General features: G+C 44.4%; 1 protein-coding gene across 2 annotated transcripts; it reads right to left on the bottom strand.

Moving 5' to 3' along the window:
* Positions 1–8,595: 8,595 nt before the first annotated feature.
* Positions 8,596–20,528, bottom strand: LOC121929446 (exostosin-like 2). Of its 2 annotated transcripts, none has more exons than XM_042465022.1 (5): positions 20,244–20,528; positions 17,552–17,678; positions 13,459–13,886; positions 11,579–11,649; positions 8,596–9,662 (listed from the first exon to the last, which is right to left on the bottom strand). In XM_042465022.1, exons 2-5 carry the CDS (start codon positions 17,554–17,556, stop codon positions 9,171–9,173), a joined length of 996 nt encoding a protein of 331 aa, XP_042320956.1. In that variant the 5' UTR covers positions 17,557–17,678; positions 20,244–20,528; the 3' UTR covers positions 8,596–9,170. The 2 variants fall into 2 exon arrangements, with proteins under 2 accessions (XP_042320956.1, XP_042320955.1); XM_042465021.1 differs by having other exon boundaries at positions 17,552–17,622; positions 20,244–20,527.
* Positions 20,529–24,100: the final 3,572 nt, after the last annotated feature.

Consider the following 24,100-nt stretch of genomic DNA (forward strand, 5'->3'; position numbering starts at 1 on the left):
CTTGGGATTCGGCTGCAAACAGCCAGTCGTCCAGGTAGGGAAAGACCATGAAGCCCCTCTGATGAAGGTATGCCACCACCGGTGCCATGCACTTTGTGAAGACTCGTGGAGCCGTAGCCAAGCCGAAAGGAAGCACGTTGTAGTGGTACGAGTCGGAGCCGACAGCGAAGGCGAGGAATCTCCGGTGGGACTCTCGGATCCCGATGTGGAAGTAGGCGTCCTTCAGGTCGACGGTCGCGAACCACAGGCCCTGGTGGAGCAGAGGCAGAATGGAAGCCAAGGTTACCATTCGAAAACGGCGGTAGTCAAGGAACAAGTTCAATTGTCTCAAGTCCAGGATGGGCCTGATGCCCCCATCCGCTTTCGGTACCGTGAAGTACCTGGAGAAAAAGGCCCGAGGACATTGGTCGGGCGGCAAAGGGGAGATTGCCCCTTTACCAAGCAAGGTGCGCACTTCGTCGAGAAGGGTGTCCGAGGGGGGAGTGGACATGAAGGCTCCAGTTGGAGGGAGCTCTTGGAACTCGAGGGCATAACCCCTACGGACGATGTTGAGAACCCACGAGTCCGATGTTATGGAGGCCCAGGTGTTAGCAAAGGGCCTCAAAATGTCCAAAAAGAAGAGGGGTGAAGGAGAGACGAAGCGCGCTGCATCCCTTCAGGCTCTCTTCTTCCCCTGGTCGGTGTCCTGCCGGCGGGACTTGCGGTACCGAGGCGGGAAGTTGCGACGGCCAGAGGAGGAGGAAGACTGCGAGGGGAAGCGGTGTCTCTGGGAGCCCTGCTGCTGGGACTGCCGATCCCGGGGGAAGGTCCCCTGTGACTGACCTTGCGGCTGCCACAGGCGCTGACGCTTCCGGTACGGAGAAGCCGGTGCTGAGGACATGCCGTGCTTCTTCGCCGCCGCCTTCATCCTGAACTTGCGGTTCAGGCGGTCGTCGGTCTCGGCGTGGAAGAGCCCGGTCCCGTCGAGCGGCATGTCCTCGATGGCCGCCCTGACCGTAGGGTTGAGGTCGGAGGCCCTCAGCCAGGCGTGGCGTCGAAGTGCCATGGATGCTGACATGGCCCTCCCTGAACAGTCCGCCACATTCCTGGAAGTGGTGATGAGCCAACTTCCAATAGAATGGGCTTCGTCCCTGATCTCCACCAGCTGCCTCTGGATGTCATCTGGGACGTCCGGGACGAGGGGGGAGATCCGTTCCATGAGGGTCTGGATGTAGGCCCCCATGCAGGCGGTGTAGTTGGCAGCCTTGACACCAAGAGCCGACGCCGAGTAGGCCTTCTTGGCCAGTCCGTCCACCTTCGCCTCCCGGTCGACAGGGGAGGTGGCCTGCTTCGGAACGAAGCTGTGTTGGGCTCCCTCGACGATGGCAGAGTTCGGCCTCGGGTGGTCAGCCAGCCAAGGGCAACTCGCCGGGGTGACCCTATAGAGGAACTCCACCTTGCGGGAGGGCGCCGACAGAGTGGCCGGAGAGTCCCAGGACCTCTTCACAATGGTCTGGAGAGAAGGAAGGAGAGGCAGGCACGGCGGAGTGGGCACCCGTCCGTGCACCCGACGCTCAACCAGGTCCTCGGCGTCGTCTTCCGCGGAAGCGAGCTCGATGTCGAGGGCCCTCGCCATCTTCACGACGTGTTCGGTGAAGGACGGGACGTCGTCCGAAGGGGAAGACAGCTCAGGGTTGTGCATCCTCTGGGGAGAGGCTGGGTCCGAGAGAACATCCTTGTCCGAGGGTGCCTCAGAAGGAAGCAGCGGCTCGTCCTCGGAGTCCAGGTCGGAGGAGAGAGGGTCCGTCACTCGAACCTGGGATCTCAGGCGGGTTGGAGCGAGGTCAGCTGAAGACCGGGAGCGTCTGCGAGATGGAGACGGCGACCTCTCATAGACCGATACCGTCGGGACTGATCTGGACGGGGTGGCCCGGTCTACGGGACGGGGGTTCAGTCTGGTGAACTCCCTCAAGGCTCTGTCCTCCGAAACCGACACGTAGTACCGGCGCGACTGCGTGTCGAAAAAGAGGTCGGGGACGTCCTGGCCGCGGGGCTGGTCTTCCTCGTCGTCGGTTGCCGGGTGGGAAGGCGACCGGTGCTCCGGAGAGCGAGGAAGAACGGTGTCGTCCGTCCCATGGAGAAAATCCATGGTTGACAGAGGCAGTGGAGTGTCTGGCACCGGGGTCCCCCGGTCTACCGGTGTCGGCTCCGGGTCGCGGGGAGCTGCCGAAGCCGAAGCGCGGGCCTTTTTGGAAGGGGAGCGCTTCTTCTCCTTCACCTCCGGTGGATCGGTGGCGGGCCGCTCCTTGGAGGGCTTGGATTTCTTAGGGGCAGGATCACGACCGGGCTTGTCGTGGTGCCTCTTCTTCCCAGGCTTGGGAAGCTCCTCCGTTGGGAAGAACGGGTTGTCCGGGAGGTCCAAGAGGACAGCAGCCCCTGTCGACGACGAAGGCCTTGGGGACTTCGACCCCTCCACAGGCCCAGCCAGGTCCTTAGGCTTCGCATGGCGCGATTCCTTGGATGCCTTGGAGGATGAAGGCGATACAAGGTGGACCTCCAGCTCGGTGGCCTTCCTTGGACGCGAGCCCTCCGATCCCCTCTTCGGTTTGGAGGTCGGCCCGGTACCCTCAGTCCCCGACGACTTGTGGGGGCGCTTGGAGGGTTTGTCGGTGGCACTGGGCGGTTTGGAGCCACGGGCCACATCGGAGGTGGTGGAAGGGGTCCCGGCCGGGACACACACCACGCTGGGAACGGCGGCTCTCCCAGATCCAACGCTGGACACACTGGCCCGAGAAGATGAGGCGGGGGGCGCCGAAGGTGGGACAGAAGACGACCGCGAACCTCCCTCTTGCACCTTTCCCAGGGCGATTGCCGAAGTGAGGCGGGACTCACGGTTTTTCCGGGCCTGGGAGGAGAGGGATCTGCAGAGCAGGCAGGCCTTGGTGTCGTGGTCTTTGCCCAGGCACAGCAGGCAGGAGGAGTGCGGGTCCTGGACGGGCACCTTGCCCCCGCAAATGTCGCACTTTTTGAAAGGTGCAGGCATTTCCGAAGTCGTCAAAGCCAGAGGAGAATCCGAAAACGAGGTCAACAGTCCGAAAGTCCGAAGTTACCAGGGGCGGGAGACAAAGAATGGTCAAGAGTACAGTCCGAGGTCAAAAAGCGAAAGTGATTCCAAGCAAGCAAAGCAAGCGAAAGTTCCCTGAAGCAGCTAGCGCGGCGGAAAAAAGGAACTGGGGAAAAGAGCGGGAAGGCAGGGGCCTTATAACGGGTGGGCGGAGTTACCGCCAAAAAGTTTCAATATGTAGCAGAGTTAACTCTGCCCAGTGATTCCAGTAGGTTCCGAGCAGCACTGCGCAGGCGCAGTGAAAACCCATTTGTATGATTCGCAGAGACCACGAAGAAGAAATATATATATATACAACCTTGATTTTGCCATTTTATATAAGGGGGACCATTTCACTATGCCACTGTATATAATAGGACTTGAGCATCCATGGATTTTGGTATCCATCATGGGTCTGGAACAAATGCAGTGTATTGCATTTGTAACCTTAGCTGAAATAATACACACAGAGGGAGCATCCACTGTTTAAAATACCAGTGACAAGAACATTTGTAGCCGAAGATTACATGGTGATTTTTTTCACCTAATGGATAGCCCTTTTCACACTGTTAATCGTTGTGGCTGTGTGCCTTCAAGTTGTTTCTGAATCTAAGTGCCTCTGTCACAGTGTTTTTGTGACCAGATTTGTTCAGTTTGCCTTTATTTTTGTTTTCCATTTAGGCTGAGAGAGTGTGACTTGCCCAAAGTCGCCCAGGGTGTTTCCATGGCCTGTTCAACTATCTCTTTACTGGAGATGGTTTTTAAGGACTCTTTACCAGTGACACCTGCTGGTCAAATTGAGAAAATGGCTCTGTAGTAATATTGACTTTAAAGAGGTGCTTCACTAGCTGATCAAAAAATAGTGACAGCTGCTTAAGTACTGGGCTTCAGGAAATAATTCTACCTCCATTCATGATTGCCATACCTAAATATGGGTCAACAAAGATTACTCCGGAAAGCATTTCTCTGTACATAGTAAAGAAGCTTCCTAGCAATTTCTTCCCCCCTTTTGGGATTAGGTAGTTCATTCATTGAACTCAAGACATGCCAAGTCTCACCGGCTTAATGCATTACGTATCATGTAATTTGTATAAAAGATTGGTGCTGAGGCTCAAGCTTCTAAATAAATCCTATCCTTATATGGCAAACAAGCTCTGCTCCTTAAGCCCAGGTAAAAACCACCAGCTGCAATTGTTAATATTCACTGCACGAATTTGCATCCTTCACTCACTGAGTTTGGCTGAGCTTGCCCAAAGATTAATGGGAACACAGAGGGGGCAGGTAGCAATTTTGGCCAGAGATTTGGGATTCATAGTGAAGACAACATGCAGGGATTGCCACTTACATGATCTTGCAGGAGGACTCTGGCTGTAATGGTACAACCCACTACTAGGTATACCAAACCTGATCACATTTGCTTGCCAAATGCTGCCTAGAGATACACAGCCACTATCCCAAGTGGGGAGGCTCTTTTCCAAAGAGAGTACCATAAATACACTACTGCAACATTTTGGACAGGTTCATGGAGCAGTTGTCATTTCTCAAAGTAAGCCTTTCCCTCCTGGGGTTCCATGCTTTGACCGCAGCTTCTGAGTGATCAGACATAATCTTCACCTCCACCATTAGGTTAATCACAATTTTTATTTACATTTAATATGTGTACTTAATTTTTTTTGTTTCTCCAAATAACTTAAGCCCTCCACATTTTATTTTCCTGCTGTTTTTCCTTCAGTGTAGTTACCCAAAATGCCAGGAACCCAGAGGGTACCCACAACCAATATTTAATAGGAGGGAATTTTATTAGTTCATTTAAGGCTGCTTGAGACTTTGGGCAATGAAAAGCAGGGGTCAAGCCTGTGTGTAGCAGTTCCAAGAAATAGAACTCTATAATGCAAGGTCCAAATGGTTTTATTTATGACAGCAAAGGGGGAAATCACCTTTCACAAACACATACAAGAACTAGCGATATAAAAGGACATAGCAGATAGTGATTTTTAGGACTGTAAAAGGTGATACTGTACCTGATTCCAGAATCAGAGGTTGCAACTGGGGGGGGGGGGTGTTCTGTGGGAGGAAAGTGTCTCAGCAAACTGCCTGTAGATCTGGGATGGCCACTAATTTAGGAGTCAGGCGAGATACAGTGTCAGTCTGACCTCAAAACAAGAACAAGTTGGTAGTGTCTGCGCAGGTATATTTACAAAATGTATCCCGGGGCAGTTTTGGGATTAAGGTGAAGTTCCCAGGGGGGAGAATAGAACTGGAAGTCTGTGGGTGTCTGGAAATCGCCGTAAATGTCCCTGGACAAAGGAATCTCACTCTCAGAGGGAGGCAATTTTGGACTTCTATTCATAGAATCATGGAATCATAGAATCGTACAGTTGGAAGAGACCGCAAGAGCCATCCAGTTCAACCCCATTCTGGCATGCAGGAACTCTCAAAGCATCCCAATTGACAGATGGCCATCCAGCCTCTGCTTAAAGACCTCTAAGGAAGGAGACACCACCACACTCCCAGGGAATGTGTTCCACTGTTGAACAGCCCTTACTCTCAGGAAGCTCCTCCTAAAGTTGAGGTGGACTCTCTTTTCCTGGAGCTTGCATCCATTGCACCGGGTCCTGTGCTTTGGAGCAGCAGAAAACAAGCTTGCTCCCTCCTCAGTATTCATGTGTAAGCCCAAAGTCTATCACCCACCATCATTCCTATCAGTGAAGGGATTATGCAGATTCTGATCATAATTAATCTATCCTAGTTAAGTGCCTTAGCTTCCCCCATGCTGAGCCAGCAGGATCTCCACATATGGTCCGTATATGGCATGGCTAGTTTCCTGCACTGGAGGTGCTCTTTCGGCTACCTGCTAAAACATCCTTGGGGTACCTTGGGGTAATAGTGTGGACACAATAGGGATTCTGACTGCAGAAGTAGTTCAATATTGTGGTTATATGGCACTCTGAGAAAAAAAAATACACATAGGAACAGATTATTATCAAGAGAGGAAATTGAGAAAAATGACTTTACAGCTATTTGGTCTCCATTTATATTATTTGTTTCACATATCAACTTGGGGTATGGCTTTTGTTAGGTGTCAAACTGCAAACATACCAGTTTGACACCATTTTAAATGCCATGACGCCATTGTACAGAATTGTGGGATTTGTAGTTTTGTGAGGCACCAGCACTCTTTGGCAGAGAAGGCTAAAGACCTAGGAAGCTACAAATCCCAGGATTCTGTAGGATGGAGCTATAGCAGATAAAGTGATGTCAAACTGCATTACTTCTACAGTGCAGATGTATCCTCTGTGATGTTCATTAAGACAAAGGACAAGAGGAGTTCTCAGTCTAATAGAACTCCTGTTATATAAAAACCACAGGATATATATCATCATTTCACACCTTTATTAGCTTTTCTATAAGAAAATAAAGATGAAGAAATAAATAAACCCCCTAGAGCAAAACACACAAGACTTGGGGAAAAATACATTTTGAATCAAACACAACTGAACTAGGCAGCCATATCGGCAGTTGCCACTGAATACTACAACAAAATTATGTTCAACATAGTATATTTTTAGCTTATTTCTTGAACAGAATACAGGAGAAACAAAATGCAGACATAAAAATATGCTTAGTTTTTAAAGTAGGAAATATGGCACCTTAATACACGGTAAGATAGCTCGTTTCAGAGCAAAGCGTTAAATAATATTTGTTTTCTTGAAGGCAGCAATCAGCCGCCAGTTTTAGATATTTACATGCTGCTGAACAAATGCACACTTGTGACATTAAATAAAAAAGTGAAGTTGGATACCAGGTTGATTTTTGCTTGACAAAAGTTTGATACAAATTTTTTGCAGCCCACCTGACAGATCTGCCATGTATTGCCGGTTGGATATATGTTGTGCAAATCAGATCTAGCTACTGTTTGCTGCATCACCTCACCCCATAGCTGATACACTGCAGAGGTGGGTTGCAATCCAACAGTTATGCATACCTAAACTTTTAGATCAGTTAAGTGATCATCATGCACACAGCTGGAAATTTTCAAGTACTGTATTTTTTTTTTAAAATAGAACATTCCCATTGAACAGTAAGATTTTATTTAAATGGGGAGGGGATTTAAAATGTAAGTAGTATATAGGGGTGGGGGAATTGCCAATGTAAGGAGAAATCCAGCACTGACCATGTTCTGAACCAAGCACAATTTCAGCCCTTCAGATCCCTGGTTCAGGTTCTGAAGGAATGCACTTAACTGGATGCTTGACTGCAGTCCTTGAATACACACAGTGAACAGACTATGGAGAAGAAAATAGCTTGGAATACAACAAAGTTTTTGCTCTTGCTTCTGTGGTCTGTGTTGTGTTGCCTTGTCCTAGTCTTAAGACAAGACTAGGCAGTTTTTGAAGGGGCCATTTTTCTACTCCCTACATCCACCACAAGCCATAGCACTCCTTCCTACCAAAACCAGAACTCCTTTTCTGATTTAAAACAAACAAAGCAAAAAGAAAGCCAGGGGTACAGGGATGATATGCCCTGATCCAAAGGATAACCACACTTCCTAGAATATGATTCTTCATGTTTTAATGACAAATGTCCAAGGGACTGCAGACAGTGCAGACTGTATGTTGCCTACCCCTGCTTTATGACACGAAGAAACTTCAGATGTAGCTGAACTACAACCCCCATTATGTATGACCATTGGCTAGGACTAATGGAAGTTGAAATTCAAAACATTTGGATGACCTGAGGTGCCTTGCTTTTCTTTTATAATTTCCATATGCAGATTCCAAAGCAGCCTGACTTCATAGCCTTCTCTAGTAGTATACATGGTGAAAATGGTATCTACTTTTGAAAACAGTGAATATTTCAGAACAGCAAGTGTAAGTACACATAGTACAAGCCTGGAGAGGTCTTCTAATTATGCCAGAACTAGCAAACAATTCAGTGTAGTTCTTGGCCTGAGAAGCACAGTAAAATTATCAAAATGCAAACAAACTGTTGTTCAAATGAATATATTCAAGGAAGTGGAAGCCAAATTCTTCCCATGAGCAGAAACCAAAAGATATGTGCATTTGTGAAGTCGAAGGCTTTCATGGCCTGCATCCATAGTTTTTTGTGGGTTTTTTTGGGCTATGTGGCCATGTTCTAGTACAGCTAGATATTCAAAGCAAATGCACATAGTTTTTTGTGGGTTTTTCGGGCTATGTGGCCATGTTCTAGAACATGGCCACATAGCCCAAAAAACCCACAAAAAATCTATGTGCATTTGCTTTGAATATCTAGCTGTACTATTTATTTGTTGTTATAACTTAGAATCATAGAATCATAGAATCATAGAGTTGGAAGAGACCACTAGGGCCATCCAGTCCAACCCCCTGCCATGCAGGAAATCCAAATCAAAGCATCCCTGACAGATGGCCATCCAGCCTCTGTTTAAAGACCTCCAAGGAAGGAGACTCTATCACCCTCCGAGGGAGTGCATTCCATTGTCGAACAGCCCTTACTGTCAGGAAGTTCTTGTTGCAGGGAGAATGATTTCACTGCATATGTAGTCACAGCTCCTAAATACTCTCAAGATCCTTTCTTTCTTATTTCCAATGGGTTAAATTAAAGTGATATTGGCAGAACTTACCATGAATGAAGTGTCATGTAGGCTTGTAGTCAGCTAAATTGTCAGTATTAATTATGAACTGCAAGGGAAAATGTTATTTTAAAGGTGGTTCTTCTTTCAAGTCACAAGTAACTTACATCAATACACACAGATCAGTGGGCTAGTACTAAATATTTTTGTTGGTGTTCATCTTTTTTGGCAGGAGATGTATTAGCAACACTGATCATGTGAATGCACCTGCATTTCAGGGACATTTTGTCTTCATGCAAGTACGTTAGTTTGACTGAAATGGGGATGAGTGACAAAGCCAACTGAAGACGCTTTTGCATGCTGAGCACAGAGATGGAACACTTTACCCAGACCTCACATCCCCAAAGAGCTTTTGCGGAAGCAAGCTCCAAATAATGTACAGCCTACAGATCCCTTACTTACTTCTCTGCTTTGTTTGCTGGGAAGCAAGTTGAAGCATTACCTTGCAGTACATTTCTACATTTTATTCTTGTGATTTGCATAGTTTGGGAAACCAAACTGGGAAATCATTACATTAGAGTATTTTAAGGGCATGTTACCATAGATATTAACCAATTTGTTTAAGCAGTAAGACCTCTGGAGCAAGTGTTCAGGCCGATGCCACATTCCGGAATAGCCAGTGTTACTCTCTTTTTCTAAATTTCTGATATCTACTGGCTTTACAAAGATGCCTGAGGGCCTCCCAGTATGTTTGGCCACTAGGAAGTTCATGGCAATATCATCACAATTTTGAGTTTCATCTATCATGGCGTGAACAGCTTCAGGCTGTTTTTGAAAGAGTTCTAGGTATTCACTGTTGAAGAAAGCTGCTCCGATTAGAATCATTGAATACTGATCCCCACTTCCGATGGCAGGACTCTGCAGTTCAAAGCTTCCATAGCTGTATATCCCTGAAGGACTGGGTACATGCTTTCTAGGAACAAATCCCACTATTTGATCTGGAAATTGCTGTAGGCAAAAAAACACAAGCCACTCTTAAATCCACACATGGTGGGCCCTTGTTAAATGTTACTCGAGATTCACAAAATTCTATAATGACTTATACAATGGATGTGGCAATACACTGAACATTATACTGTGGGTACAATCAAAAGGAGATGAATTAGCACAACATCCTCTCATGAAACTCTCTAAGATGTATACCTCACAAAACCATCACAGCAGTAGGGGAGCTTTGCACTCATACTTTATACTCATGTATCATTTACATTTCCTGATCTGAATTAAAAACTGATTCAACAGCTGCTAAGGTTTCTCATAGTTTGTCAGCAGAAAATGTATCATTTGAATGTATATGTTCCTATTTTAATCCTATTTAACATTGCACAAATACAAAGACACCTACTTGAATTCCTGAAGAATTTAAGACCTACTTCTGGTTCACAATCTTTAAAGTGAAATGTAAAGATTTTTCTTTACTGTATGATGTTGTCACAAGTGACTAAGGAGAAGGTGTTAAAGAGGCATTCCTTGGCATATGTATGTGGATACACTGAACTTGGTAGAGAGAAGACACTTTACATGGACAGAGGCTGCTTTAACAGATCTATGAAATGGTCTTGTACATTGGTGGATGTTACACATGCCTCTGGCCCATATTCTGTCAGTTGAGCTCCCTCCCTCCCCAATAATCTAAAACATATTGACAATGTCAGGTTGCAATTTTAATAAGCACTTGCAATTTATCTGGAATTTTAAAATTATGTGCTGCAAATTGGTTGCAGAAATACAACCCTATATACATGTAAATAAGATAATATTTCCTACACTATTTCCTTCAGTCCATGGCCATGTTCAATTTCACAGCCCAAGCCACCTTTGAGAATCACTGTGTTTTAGGGACATATGGGGCACAATCGTATACATAATGCATAGTTGGATAAGCGGTAAGCAGTAAGACAATCCAAAATGCTGCAAAAGTGTATATAATCCAACATAGGCAAAGGTTTGTGGGATCTGGGCTAATAAGAGTAATGCCCAACTCTGCATTTTATTTGTACCCATGGAACATAGCTACCAAAAAAAATTAATAAAAAAATGACAGGTCTAATTTGCAGTGCAGAAATAATGCAGTTTGCCACTGCTTTAACTGCCCTGGCTCAATTCTCTTAGCCTTCTCTGTCACAGAGCTCTGGTGCCACAACAAACTACAAACCCCAGAATTCTACAGCACTATGCCACAGCAGTTAAAGCAGTTTCAAACCGGATGATTTATGTGGTGCAGATTAGACCATATCCATGTTCCATGAGCAGAGATAAAATCCAGATTTGGGCATGTTTTTATTAGGTCCTATATATACTAGATAATAAGTTATGTATAAGTTGAGGGCAGGTTTTGGAGAGAAAATTATGGAATCTGGCATGACCCATGGATAAGTCAAGGGTAAAACTTTGGGGCTCAGCATGGTCCTGTTACGCCGCCTGCCTATCCATCCTCAGTTGTCTGCAGCTGACCACTTCTATCCTCACAGAAAGTGAAGAGGAGGAGACAAGCGAGGCAGCTGTAAATAACCAAGAGCAGACGGATGGGTGGTGTAGGAGCCTGTTCACCCCTCTTACTCCTCTACTGCCTGGCCTTCTCTTTGGGAGAAAGCCCACTGAGGAGGAGCCTTGAGGGGCGAGTGTTTGTCCCTCTTCTTCCTCCACTGCCTGGCATTACCATATTGACCCATGTATACGTTAACCCATGTATTTTGGGTCAATTTTTGATGTAATATTTTCAACTTATACATGAGCATATTTACTTAAAAGTCTCACTGTGAGTCCTATGCACGTCTGCATGGACATACAGCTTTAAAATAAATACTTCGTGACACAAATATACTTTCTACTAAACAAGGTATGCGAAGCAGTGAAAATCTTACCTGCCAAATGGAGAAAGTGAAAACTAGGTCATAGGCACTAACTAGGGTATCATCATCCATCATCAAAACAGCTGAACAGAGAAAAATACATTTTGATGAGTGCACATATTAAACAAAAACCATTTCTGAGCAAAAGAGATATGACAAATTGGAGAAATATTCACTGGGATCAATCTTCTTGGAAAACAAAATCTCATTGCTTTTTGGAGCAAGAGACACATCATAATTTGGAGAGGCATAAATGAGGTTCCTATTCTGTTTTGTGCACCTTGCTCCACAATGGCTCCCCTGTTCCTTTTTTGCTCTCTTTATTTAGGTTTTAAATCCCTAATAAAAATGCTTAATATTCCAACTTTGGTCTTATCTTGAGATAAACAATGGAAGAGATTGGAAAGGCAATGTCAAGCCTGAGCGTTGCCAGAGGTACAGTCAATGGGGGACTCACTGAGAGCACAAAGAAAAAGTGACAAATGTGTTAGTTGATAGGTAAGAAATAGCAGGTATAACAGAGTGGGGAACACCTTAATTGCTTTGGGTCCCACACTGGGAGAAAGGCAGAACACAAAACAATCAAACAACAAACCTCTTAGCCTTGAGATATTTTGGACTTAAACTCTCAGATAGTAAAAGATTACAAGACCAATGGGAATTGTAGTACAAAACATATGAAGGGCCTATGAATTAGAAGCAAGTGTAGTGAAGGGTCTTAGATGGGGTGCTGTTAACAATCATCATTAAGGAAGGTGAGGAAAGAAGAGTGCTGTGGTGTGGAGAAGGAAGGGCCATCACAGAGATGGCAGGTGCTGCTGTAGTAGAAGAGATGGCTGTGGCTCCCTGCCATCCAAAAAAAAAAAAAAAAAAAAAAGGGGGGGGGGGGAGAGAAAAAGATTATCTATAGCTTAGGCTAGCACTGACCTTTCAAAATTAAGTACAGCACTTTGTTTCTGACTTACTGCTGACTAAGCAAACCTCTATCTTGAAGAAGGAGGGAAGCCTGTTGCATTTTAAGCAGCTTATAATGGACAAGATCCTACATCACAGACAAGAAAATGATACTTAACTATATATCATCCCGTGGCCTGACTCCCCAAACCTACCTTAACAGCCAGAAGCCACACCAAGCAACAGAGGTCTATTCTGCTGGTGATCAGGGCATAGCAGAACAACATTTTCAGCCACCTCCTGCCAGCAATCTCCAGTGGGATGAGCAGTTATGACAGAGGTCCTGCTTCTGATTGTTGCACCATAAATCACTCTTGGGAGGCTCTGGAAGCATCATCGTGCACAAACACAGCAGAACAGACCTTTGTTGGTTGATGTGGCTGAAGGCAATTAAGGTAATTTGGGGGGACATTTGCAATCATGGCACGTGCCACAATTCTAAACATAAAAACCAAGCAGTTATGAATGCTTATTTACCTTGTGCATTCATAACTACTCAACAGGATGCCTACCCGTTTCCCTCAGCTTGATCTGCAGTTTGGCTTGGCAACCCTGCACACAACTCTAGCATGTGGAACTAGTCAGGGTCCAGCACATGCAAAGCACCTCTTCAGCATGTAGCGGTTGTCCATGCCCTGACAACACCACTGGGGTCTGATGGAAGTCTAATGCTGCTTCCAACTCTACCTGCAAGCCCCTAATAGAAGCCCTGGAGACTCCCCTTCCATTTATTGGCTGGCAGGAGGCACTGCAGTCTTCGGATGAATAGAGTTTGGAAAAGTTATACTGAGTTGCAACTCCCAGGATCCCTCAACCACTATGGCCACTAGCTTGTAGTCTATTGTGTGAAACAGCATTCAATACTAATTCTCCTCCACAAATGAAAATAATATCGTAGCAACAATAATGATACATGTTGGATGGGGAGGGAACATTACCTTTTGTTTCCAACTCAGGGAAAACCTGAAGCCTGTTCCTCATGCGATTCGCTGTTTGCACTTTGAAGATAACTGGGATAGGATGTGGCCCCAGGGAGTTCCAGGTTTCCTCAGGTGTTTTCTCCCCAACATTATTCCATATGACAATCACTTTGTGCAAATGAGGGACAGCTTGATAATGATTCAAAAGCTTCAAGAGCAAATCGGTTCTATTGTATGTCTGCATAATGAGAGTAAATGAGTCTGAGGCAGGCTGGCTCTGGGATTTTCTTTCCCTTCGCAGGGTAAGCATTTTATCTTCCTTAATATTTGGCAGCAAAGCAGTTAAGGCACCCGCCACCAGAAGCAACAAAAGGATCACAACAGAGGAAAAGTGAAGTAGCCGGATCCCCATAATTCTTCCAGGTAGCTTGCAGGTATGATAAAACCTTTAATTAAAAAAAAGAGGAGGGGGGAATCAGTCAATTATAACCATAACTTACAAAATGCAAAATGAACCTCAGCCAACAAAGGCCTATTAAAGTCAAATGGATTTTGCTGAGTTGGTGCAGAACATGCAAAAGATCATAAAACTCATGCTGGCACCACAAAATGGTTGACAATGAGGGCAAATATAAGAAGCCTAGCCACTGCCTTTTCTTTCTCAGCATCAAAGATACAGTCTAATCATATGAAAATACAGTAACTGCAAAAGGGCTGCAGGCCAATCATTTTACACAGAAGTGTCACAATAAGGTTGTGGGTCACTCAGGGACAGAGCTTGGAAACATTTTTTTTTAAAAAATTATAATTCTCAGACTTCTTCAGCCACAATGCCATGTTAGTGGAGTGGCATGGCCTGGGCCATTATAGTACAAAATAAGTTGTATTTCCAAACTCTGTTCAAGTGCCCAAAATACTTTGCTGTGTGGGGTAAAAGATATGATGGCACCCTCTCCCTGTCCCACATAGAGAAGCCAACTCTACTGCCAGTTGTATCTTACTTTAACTTTGGTAAAAGGATAACTTTGGGCCTGAACAGACAGGCCAAAATAAAGCTGCTTCAGGTCACTTTGGAGATATGTTGTTTAAATGATACACACATCTTAAGAGGCCAGAAGCTGCACTCTAGTCCTTAGGACTGGAGCATGGCTTTGGCGTGGCTTCCGGCCTCTTAGGATGCATGCATCATTTAAAAAGGCATACCTTAAAGTGACAGAAGCAGATTTATTTTGGCTTGTCTGTTCAGGCCCATTATCACTGCACCCAAGACAATAGTGCACTTTAATGGCTCCAGGAGGAATGGCCAAGAAATTGCACTGCTGCCCCCAGGATCTGCCATCTGAAGCAACAACCTCACTCTCATTAACTATATGGATGGCTGTATTCAAATCTTGATTTTCCTTGAGGTCAACAGACTGAGCTGGAGTCTTTAGTGTAGCAGATATGATATGCCACTTGACACAAGGACAAAAGACCAGGCTCCCAGTATTTATTCTAGGACAAGCCACTCATAAAGTTTCATACTGCTTGATAAACACAGAACCTTATGATGCAGATCCTGTTCCATTCTTAAGATGACTCTTAGACCTCAGCAGACCCAGTCCAGAGTAGCCTACTAATCTCCCAGTATTTGGTAAGCTAAGAGATTTTATTTATGACTAGGGAATCTGAAGACCCTCTCCATGACAAAGACTAAAAAACACAACATTATAGCAATTAAAGGGTCTAAAAGAATAATTCCAAAAGTGTGATGTGGTGGGGTCTGCGAATACAAAGCCTCCGCTGAAAATGGCAGAAGTTCTCATCACTTTCTACTTAATGTGATCTCTCTCTCTCTCTCTCTCTCTATATATATATATATATTTGTTGTGTGCCAAAAAGTCCTTTCTGATTTATGGTGACCCTAAGGCAGACCTATCATGGGGTTTTGTTGACAAGATTTGTTCAGAGGACATTTGCCATTGCCTTCCCAAGGCTGGGAGAGTGAGACTTGCCTATGGTCACCAGAGGGGTTCATGGCTGAGAGAGGAATTATACCCCAGTCTCCAGAGTAATAGCTCAACACCCAAACAACTACACCATGCTGGCTCCATGTATGTGTATGTAAGTATGTGAGAACTGGGCTATATTTCAGAGGAAGAAACTGGCAAAACCACCTCTGAGTATTCCTTGCCTAAGAAAATCCTATGAAATTTATGGGATCCCCATTAGTTGACAGGTGAGTTGAAGGCAGGACCACACACATAAGTCCAGTAGAAGAAATAGCATGTAAATGGAGCTCCTTCACTTACTAACTTATGTCCAGGACCAACCCAAGACATTTTGCTGACTGAGGTAGAGGAGCCAATGGTGCCCTCACTCAGCTAAGTAAAGGGGCAATGGACCTATTTTGGCACATGAGGCAGAAAATTTCCACAAGCACCTCTCCCCAACTCTCATAGTAAAAATACAACCATAACAAACTGAAGGAAAAGGTAAAGGTAGTCCCTTGACATTAATGTCTAGTCGTAACCAACTGTAGGGGGTGGTGCTCATCTCCATTACTAAGCCGAAGAGCCAGCGTTGTCCAAGGATTGCTCTGGTAGTCATGTGGCCAGCATGACTACACCAAGCGCTGTTACTGTCCCATTGAAGTGATAACTATGTACTTGCATTTGTATGCTTTCAAACTGCTAGGTTGGCAGAAGCTGGGACTAGTGACAGGAGCTCACCCTATCATGCAACACTTGGGCCTCGAACTGCCAACCTTCCGATCATCAGAATTGGGATCTTAACCACTAAGCCACCATATCCCTTAAACTGAAGGAACTCACTCACAATCTGCTAGTTTTTCATAAAACCCAAATCTTTGCCTAAGGCAGCCATCTCTATCTGCTTCAAGACAGAACCAGTACTGCATATCCACAAACAAGTGCTACTGCAGAGTATCAGACACCATAGTTGTTGTAATCTCTTTTGTATCAGCAGACAGTTTTGGCATCTGAGGACATCATATGGAAGAGTCTATGCACAACATGTGGGCATCCAGTGACAGCCCTGTCACTGACTTTTCCACTGAAAATCCATCCCAGAAGTGACTGGTAGTCTACTCCCAGTTCTCACTTCTGGATTTTTTAGCTGATTTTGACTAATTTTCAAGGTTTCAAGGATTAAGCATGTTTACAGTAAGCCAGCGTGGTGTAGTGGTTTGAGTATTTGACTATGGATTTGGAGACCAGGGTTCAAATCCAGGGTTGGTCATGTAAACCCAGTGTATGACCTTGGGCAAGTCACACTATCTTAGCCTCAGAGGATGGCAATGGCAACCTACCCTCTAAAGAAACTTGCCAAGAAATCCCTGTTTTCTTGGCTTTAGGGTCACCTTAAGTGGAAACGATTTGAAGGCACACAACAACAACAAAAGTGAAATTGCAAGTAGCAATTTTAACACATTCCCCATAAACTATGGCGGCATCTAGGAGTATTGGAAAGGCTTGGAGGCAAAAAACGGACTGGGATTGCATGTAGCCTGGAGGCTTCAGTCCCAGCACACTGGCTGAACAGAAAGTAAAGCTAGACTTTAGAAACCATATGAATGAAGACCAAAAAATAAAAATAAAAATAAAAATGAGCTTCAGGCAGCTCTCTGTTGGTGATTTCTTACACACAGTATACCCATTAAAACTTAACTAATGCCATGTGTTCTCTTCCTATGAGTTTTAAATGAAGCAGACCCATTCACACCATTGATGTCACAATGGGCTTTAGAAATTTTCTCAAAATAGGGATTTGTGGGTTACTCCTTTAGAGTCATAGAGGCTCATAAGGAAATATGGATCGCAGAATTTTGTTTCGGAACTTAGGTTTCTTAAACACATACACAGACAGAGATAAAGTGAGGCATACATTGATACTCAAAGCAAACCACAGTTCAGTAATAGATTTCAAATTTCTCTACGCAGCTAGCCAAACAGCGACAACATTTTATAACACTTAAATGTTTAAACCAACACCTTTTTTCCTTTAGGAATTAGAAACACAGACAGTAATTTAATTTCTTTAAAAAGCAAGTATCAAAACAAACAAACAAACAAAAAACCAAGAGAGGAATTCATTTTATACAAGAACTCACCTCATCCCTTCACTGGAAGGTTATTAGTGTGCCAGGGAACTCTATGTTTAACAGATATTTTTTTTCCTCAGCTGGAAGATGAAGTCATTCACAGTTACACACTTTCACAATCCCACTAGAAAATAAACTAATAGAAAAGCATTTAGCTAAAACATTTTCCAAGGAGATTTGCTAAAGCGAGTGCAGTACTGTCCAATTCCCTGTGATACACGCTTTTTAGTGTGGAGGGATGGGAAGCCTTAAATATTCCCAAGCCTGACAACAGAGATCCAAAGATCACTGCAGGGCAGTGGTAGTCATGGTGGTTACTCTGATAGCTATTTTAATTTTGCTACTAACTGCAGGAAAACAGGGATCTTAGAAGCCAAAAGAAAGTGCTTTGCAGCTACTAGAGGCAAGAAAATAGGGATCTGAGTAGCTTGCAGAGTGCATTTTCTTCTCTACTAGGCTGCAGGCAACTTTGGGTGGGGTCCCTCCAATTTCAGAAGCCACACAGAGGGTGCTCAGGTGCTCCAGCTTCTGCACTTCAAAATATGGTGAGACTTATTTCCATGCAGGGAAGTGTCGAATTGCAGTCTTACTGTACAGTTAGTCAGCCCTAAAACAATGCTATGTTATCTTTCTCTCTTTCCATGCATCTTTCTCAGCTGCTTGTTCTTTACTGAATGACATTCTTTTATGCCTGTTTTGAGATCAGCAGATGTGGAATGATTCTCATTTTAATATAAACTAGAATCTCTCTCACACACCACGGTTATGCAGAAAGTATACTTGAAAAGCACAACGGGGCTGCATCCGCATGGCAGAAATAATCTGGTTTGATACCACTTTAACTGCCATGGCTCAATGTGATGGAATTCTAGGATTTGTAGCCTGTGATGCTTTGCTCTGGCATCACCACAAACTGCCATTCCCAGAATTGCATTGTGATTATAAAGTGGTATCAAACAGGATTATTTCTACCATGCAGATGCAGCTGATGTAATTTTATCTTGGAAGCTAGGCAAGATCAGCTGTAGGGAACACTTGGATGGGGTACACCATCTGCAGTGGGTTATATTTCAGAGAAAGGCAATGGCAAACCTCCCCTGAATGTCTTTATGAAATTTGTTTGGTCTCCAGACTTCAACATGTGAATTGAAGACAGACAGACATGTGCACAGACTGTGACTTAGGTTGGGTTTTTCTTTTGCCCCTGAGTTTTGTATAATCTTAGGCAAATCTGAGGAGGTGAAAGAGGTTGCTCTGTGACCAGCCTACTCAGTAAAATCCTAGCCACTTTGGAATGTATTTCCATACAAGATTGTACAGAATCATGATTAAAGTATCTTTGGCCCAAAACGTATTACAGTAATAATCCAGTTTGAGATATATCTTTAACCGCCCTTGCTTGGTGCTAGGAAACCCTGGGAATTGTAGTTTATCGTGGCACCACAGTTCTCTCTAACTGAGAAGGCTAAATGTCTCACAGAACTACAGTTCCCAGAATCACCTAGCATTGAGCCAGGGCAGTTAAAGTGGTCTCAAACTGGATTATTTCTACAGTGTGTTCTGGACCTTTGTTATCAGTACAGCCCAAATACCGTGCATTGAGCAAAGGCCCACAGATCTCACTGGGAATTGTTCCAAATGCAAAAAGGATCAGCTTCAAAATCCCAAGCAGGAGATGCTAATGGGTGCAGAAGTACAGACTGTTATGTGGCAGATCTCAAAAGCACAATAACCAGCAACTTTCCTTTTTTAAAAAGAAAATCCTATGACAAATCTGGTGCAAAGCAGAGCTCTAAACCTGCTAGAAATGTTTTAGGATTTATGAGGGTTACAAGCAAACTTAACCCTTGTGCGTGCGTGTGTGTGGAAAGATGTTTGCACAGCACAATCCAGTGATGCTCCTTGACATCCAGAGTTTGCCTGATCCCATAAGCAACCGATCCTATGTCAGTGCAAAACTGAACATGCAGACTATCATCTTGCATTACAAAACCTTCACATTATGCTGTAGCATTAATATTTGTTTTTTGTTTAAGAAAAACAGACACCCCACATCCATGCACACACACATGCCACAACCACCCCTGGTTGTGAAACCTTCACAATATCATCTAGCATTAATATTTGTTTTTATTTAAGAAGAACAAATCCCTAGACCTACACAAAACACACATGCACCAAACAGCCTTCAGGTTCCCATTGAGATCAGTGGGCCTCTGCTCAATGCACAAACATTTGGGCTGTACAGATGAGGAAGGTCCAAAACACACTGCAGAAACAATCCAGTTTGAGACCACTTTCCCTGCCAAGGTTCATGCTATGGAAGGCCAGGATTTGCAGAGCAGGGTGACCAGGCGTCCTCCTTTTCCAGGACAGGTCCTCCATTTCCACAGCCCTGTCCAGGAGCAATTCCAAAATGCCCTCCACTTTGAGCATGACTAAGACTAAGCACTGATTTACAAAAGGGGTTCTTCTTAGCTTTTCTGTGTTGCAATGCCCTCCATTATTTTTCCTAGGTCCTCAATTTCTGCAATGCCTGGACATATGATCACCCTGATCGTGAGTTATTTATAGACAAACCTTAGGATTTTGCAGCCATGGCTGATAAAGCGGTGTCGAAGTGGGCTATCTGTGCAGTGCGGATACATGCAAAAAAAGGGGGGGGGAAGGCTCCTCTCCCCTTGCGGCCTGGGCTCCTTACCTTCTGCAGCCTTGGGATCTGAGTGCGAATTCACACCACCCACATGCCCTCTGGGTCAAAAGCAGGGATGCTGCCCCGCTTGGCTCATCTGCAGCCGGAGGCAGCCATGGCAAGGCGAGACGAGGGAGGGAAAGCAGGGTGATGATGATGAACCAATGGCCCCTTCCCTCCTTCCTGGGGGATTAAGGCCAGGGCTCCTCCTCTTCCTCCAGGCCCCCAGGATGCTGGGAAGGAAAGGCCGCCCACCCTTTGCTTGCCTGCCTTGGCCTCAGACTCCATTGGCTCATCCACACTGCAGGGATAATGCGCTTGGGCACCGCTTTAACTTGCCTTGGCTCAGTCCTGCGGAATCCTTGCATTGGGAGCTCATTGTGGCGCCAGAGCTCCCTCTGAGAGAGAAAGCTAAATGCCCCACAAAGCTCCAGCTTCCACGGTGTTGGGGATTTGTAGTTTGGTGTGGCACTAGAGCTCTCTGAGAGAGAAGGCTAAATGCCTCACAAAGCTACAGCTCCCAGAATTCCATAGCATTGAGCCATGGCAGTTAAAGTGGTCAAACTGAATTATTTCCGCAGTGCGAATGGCCTCTGAGATATTGTGCCTTCTTTGTCAGAAAAGTCTGGTGCCATAACAGACTACAGATCCCAGGGTGACAGGATAGAGCTGTGACAGTTAAAGCAGTGCCAAGCTGTGTTAGTTCCGCAGCACAGATGCAGCCCACTTCAAGGACTGTGCAGAGAAACTTTAGAAGACTGAAGTAATTATTTTAGGAGAGGGGTTAAAATCAGTGCATTAAGGGGGGGGGGGGAACCCCAGATTTGATCATTTTAATTACAGGAGCAGGATCAAAGGAGCTTCTTGGGATTCTGTTGGTATCTAAAGTGCCACACAGGGGTACATCTACAATGTAAAAATAATGCAGTTTGGCACTACTGTATTTAAGTGCTCTAGCTCCAACCTATGCAACACTGGGGTTTGTAATTTTATAAGGTCTTTAGCCTTCTTTACCAAAGAGCCTCACAAAACTACAAATCCCATTCATCTGTAGGATGGAGCTTGGGGAGTTAAAGTGGTGTTAAACTGCAAGTCATACTCTCTCAGCCTCAGAGGATGGCAATAGCAAACCCCTCTGAAGGAAACTTGCCAAGAAAATCCTGTCAAATAAGGCAGGTCACAGGACTGAATGTACAGGGAGAGTTCAGGCTCGATCTGTTCAAGGACCCATTTGTTTGTTGTTTTGGCTCTGTACAGCATCCTCAGCACTCTTCTCTAGCACCACATCTCAAATGAGTTGATTTTCCTCTTATCCGCCTTCTTCGCTTTCCAGCTCTTACATACGTACATGGTGATAGTAAACAATGCCTTGGATGATTCTAACTTTAGTTCTCAGTTTTATATCTTTAGGATCTATCTGTCTAGTTCTTTCATGGCCGCCCTTCCCATTCCTAGTCTTCTTCTTATTCCTTGGCTGCAGTCTCTGTTCTGAACAATGTTTGATCCAAGGCACAGGGAACTATCTGATTTCCTCATTGTCTAGGGTGAATTTACGTCGATCCTTCATGGTCATTATTTCCCCCCCATCTTTATGTTCATCAACAAGCCTGCCTTTGCACTTTCTTCTTTGATCTTCCTTAGTAATTGTTCCAAGTCTATGGTATTGTCAGCATATTGTTGGTGTTCCTTCCTCCTATCTTTACTTGCCCTTCTTCCAAGTCTAAACCTGCTCTTCATATGATATTTTCTGCATATGTTGAACAAGTATGGTGATAATATGCACTAAACTACAAAGTAGGGGCCACTCTACATGGAAGTGTATTACTGCTGATTTTTACACATTTGCACCAGTGGTTGTCTTCACTTTCCTGCACAAATCCACATCTGGGCACATCTAGTCACCTTCCTTCTACTGAAGATCTGCAGCCATTTGAATCATGCAAAGCAGACAGACAGCCACACATACAATAATGCACATTTCTACAGATACTCTAGTAAAAAAGGTGAATCCTTTCTCTGCTGAGTTTAAGGATCCCCTCTCTCTGCAAAAAGCCCAAACTCCTGTGAATCGCCTTAGGATTCCATATGCTTTTTTAACATGCTGAGCCAGGCTTTGCTGTTCTTCCCTTTCCCTTTGCTTTGCTGTTCATGCATGGTCAGTAAAGGACTCTAGAGGCAACTGCTGTTCACCTTGCCCATTGTAGGGATGCACTCACAGCTACTGTAAGTAGAACTGGCTACAGTAGAATCCCGTTCTTTCCAAGCTTGAGCTTTATTGCATTGTTTATTAGATACGCAACAATATCCCAACACTGAAAGTATGCGTTTCTCAAACCCTCTTTCACCATCTTCCCAATGCAAACTCTGCTTCCAGCTGTACAGAGTACAAATGGTCCCTCCACATTCATTGGGGTTAGGGGTGAAGGACCCCTGTGAATGTGGAAAAAATGCAAATAAAAAAACAACAACACTATTCTTTTTTACTTAAGAGAACACCTCTCTAGAAATCTCCAGGTCCTGCAGTGCAATTCTCTGGTCAACATCAGCCAGAATTTGATCATAGAATCATGCTGGAGGACCTACAAATGCCCAGAAAGGGGTTTTCTCTAGGAACATCTAGGTTCTCCAGCACAACTCTATGGTCAACTAGCAGATTTGCACTGGATGATTTAAGAGATTTATAGAAATAACATATTAATAAAAAACGCAAATAATCAAACCCGCAAAAGTCCAAGTGCAAATGTGGAAGGCTAACTGTACAGTGACAAAAAAGAGGTGGTTGTTGTGTGCCTTCAAGTCATTTGTGACTTATGGCAAACCTACGACAGGGTTTTCTGGGACTGAGATTCAGTGGATTTCCATGGCTGAGCTGGGAATCAAACCCTGATCTTAAGGGTCATAGTTCAATGCTCAAACCAGTACACCACACTAAAAGGAGGGTTGGCTGGACATAAAAAAGCTTTATAAGAATTAGTTTCTCTGTCAGAGGCTTTGTTGACTGAAGTTTGTCTGTTCAGGTTGAGTCTCCCTCATTTGGAATTCCGAAATCTGAAATACTCCAAAATCCAAAATTGTCTATCTAGGTGGCTGAGATAGCAACATCTTTGCCTTCTGATGGTTCAGTGTACACGATTTTTGTTTCTTGCACATTACTGTATTTTAAATATTGTGTATAAAATTACCTTCAGACTATGTGTGTATAGGAAAAATAATGGAATATACGGGAAAAATCAAGGGTTTAAACAGTGAAAATTGCACAATTGTGATTAACGTTTTCACACATGTCATGTTTAAAGAACCACTATCCTGGGAATAAACTATATATAATCCAGTTTTGAGCCCAGTTTAACTATAAACTCTCTCTCTCTAAACTATAACTGTGTGTGTGTGTGTATAAATTATAACTCTCTCTCTCTATATATATATATATAGCTGAGATTACATTTTATGCCTGTTTATTGAATTTTAGGTCCAATTCACACTGTAGAAATAATGCAGTTTTGAGCCCGCTTTAACTATAAACTCTCTCACTCCCTAAATTATAATTCTCTCTCCCACTCTCTCTCTCTGTAAAAAAACTATGTGTGTGTGTATATATATATGTATATCTGTGTGTGTGTGTGTGTGTATCTATATATATGTGTGTGTGTATTATAACTATAGCTCAGATTAAATTTCATGGCCATTTATTGAATTTTAGGTCCAATCCACACTGTAGAAACAATCCAGTTTTGAACCTGCTTTAACTACACACACACACACTATAACTATACAGTAGCTCAAATTAAATCTCATGCCTGCCCACTGAATCTTAGGTCCAACCCACACTGCAGAAACAACCCAGTCTGACACCGCTTTAAGTGCCC

The sequence above is a fragment of the Sceloporus undulatus genome, chromosome 4 (assembly GCF_019175285.1).
Source record: "Sceloporus undulatus isolate JIND9_A2432 ecotype Alabama chromosome 4, SceUnd_v1.1, whole genome shotgun sequence".
Taxonomy (NCBI): Eukaryota; Metazoa; Chordata; class Lepidosauria; order Squamata; family Phrynosomatidae; genus Sceloporus; species Sceloporus undulatus.

What these genes read in the sequence shown, in the direction of transcription:
- LOC121929446 (XM_042465022.1), bottom strand. An exon ending in CCCTGAGTTGGAAACAAAAG is followed by an intron (nt 11,650 to 13,458) that starts GTAATGTTCCCT and finishes TTCTCTGTTCAG; the next exon opens with CTGTTTTGATGATGGATGAT. An exon ending in TCACTTTCTCCATTTGGCAG is followed by an intron (nt 9,663 to 11,578) that starts GTAAGATTTTCA and finishes TTTTGCCTACAG; the next exon opens with CAATTTCCAGATCAAATAGT.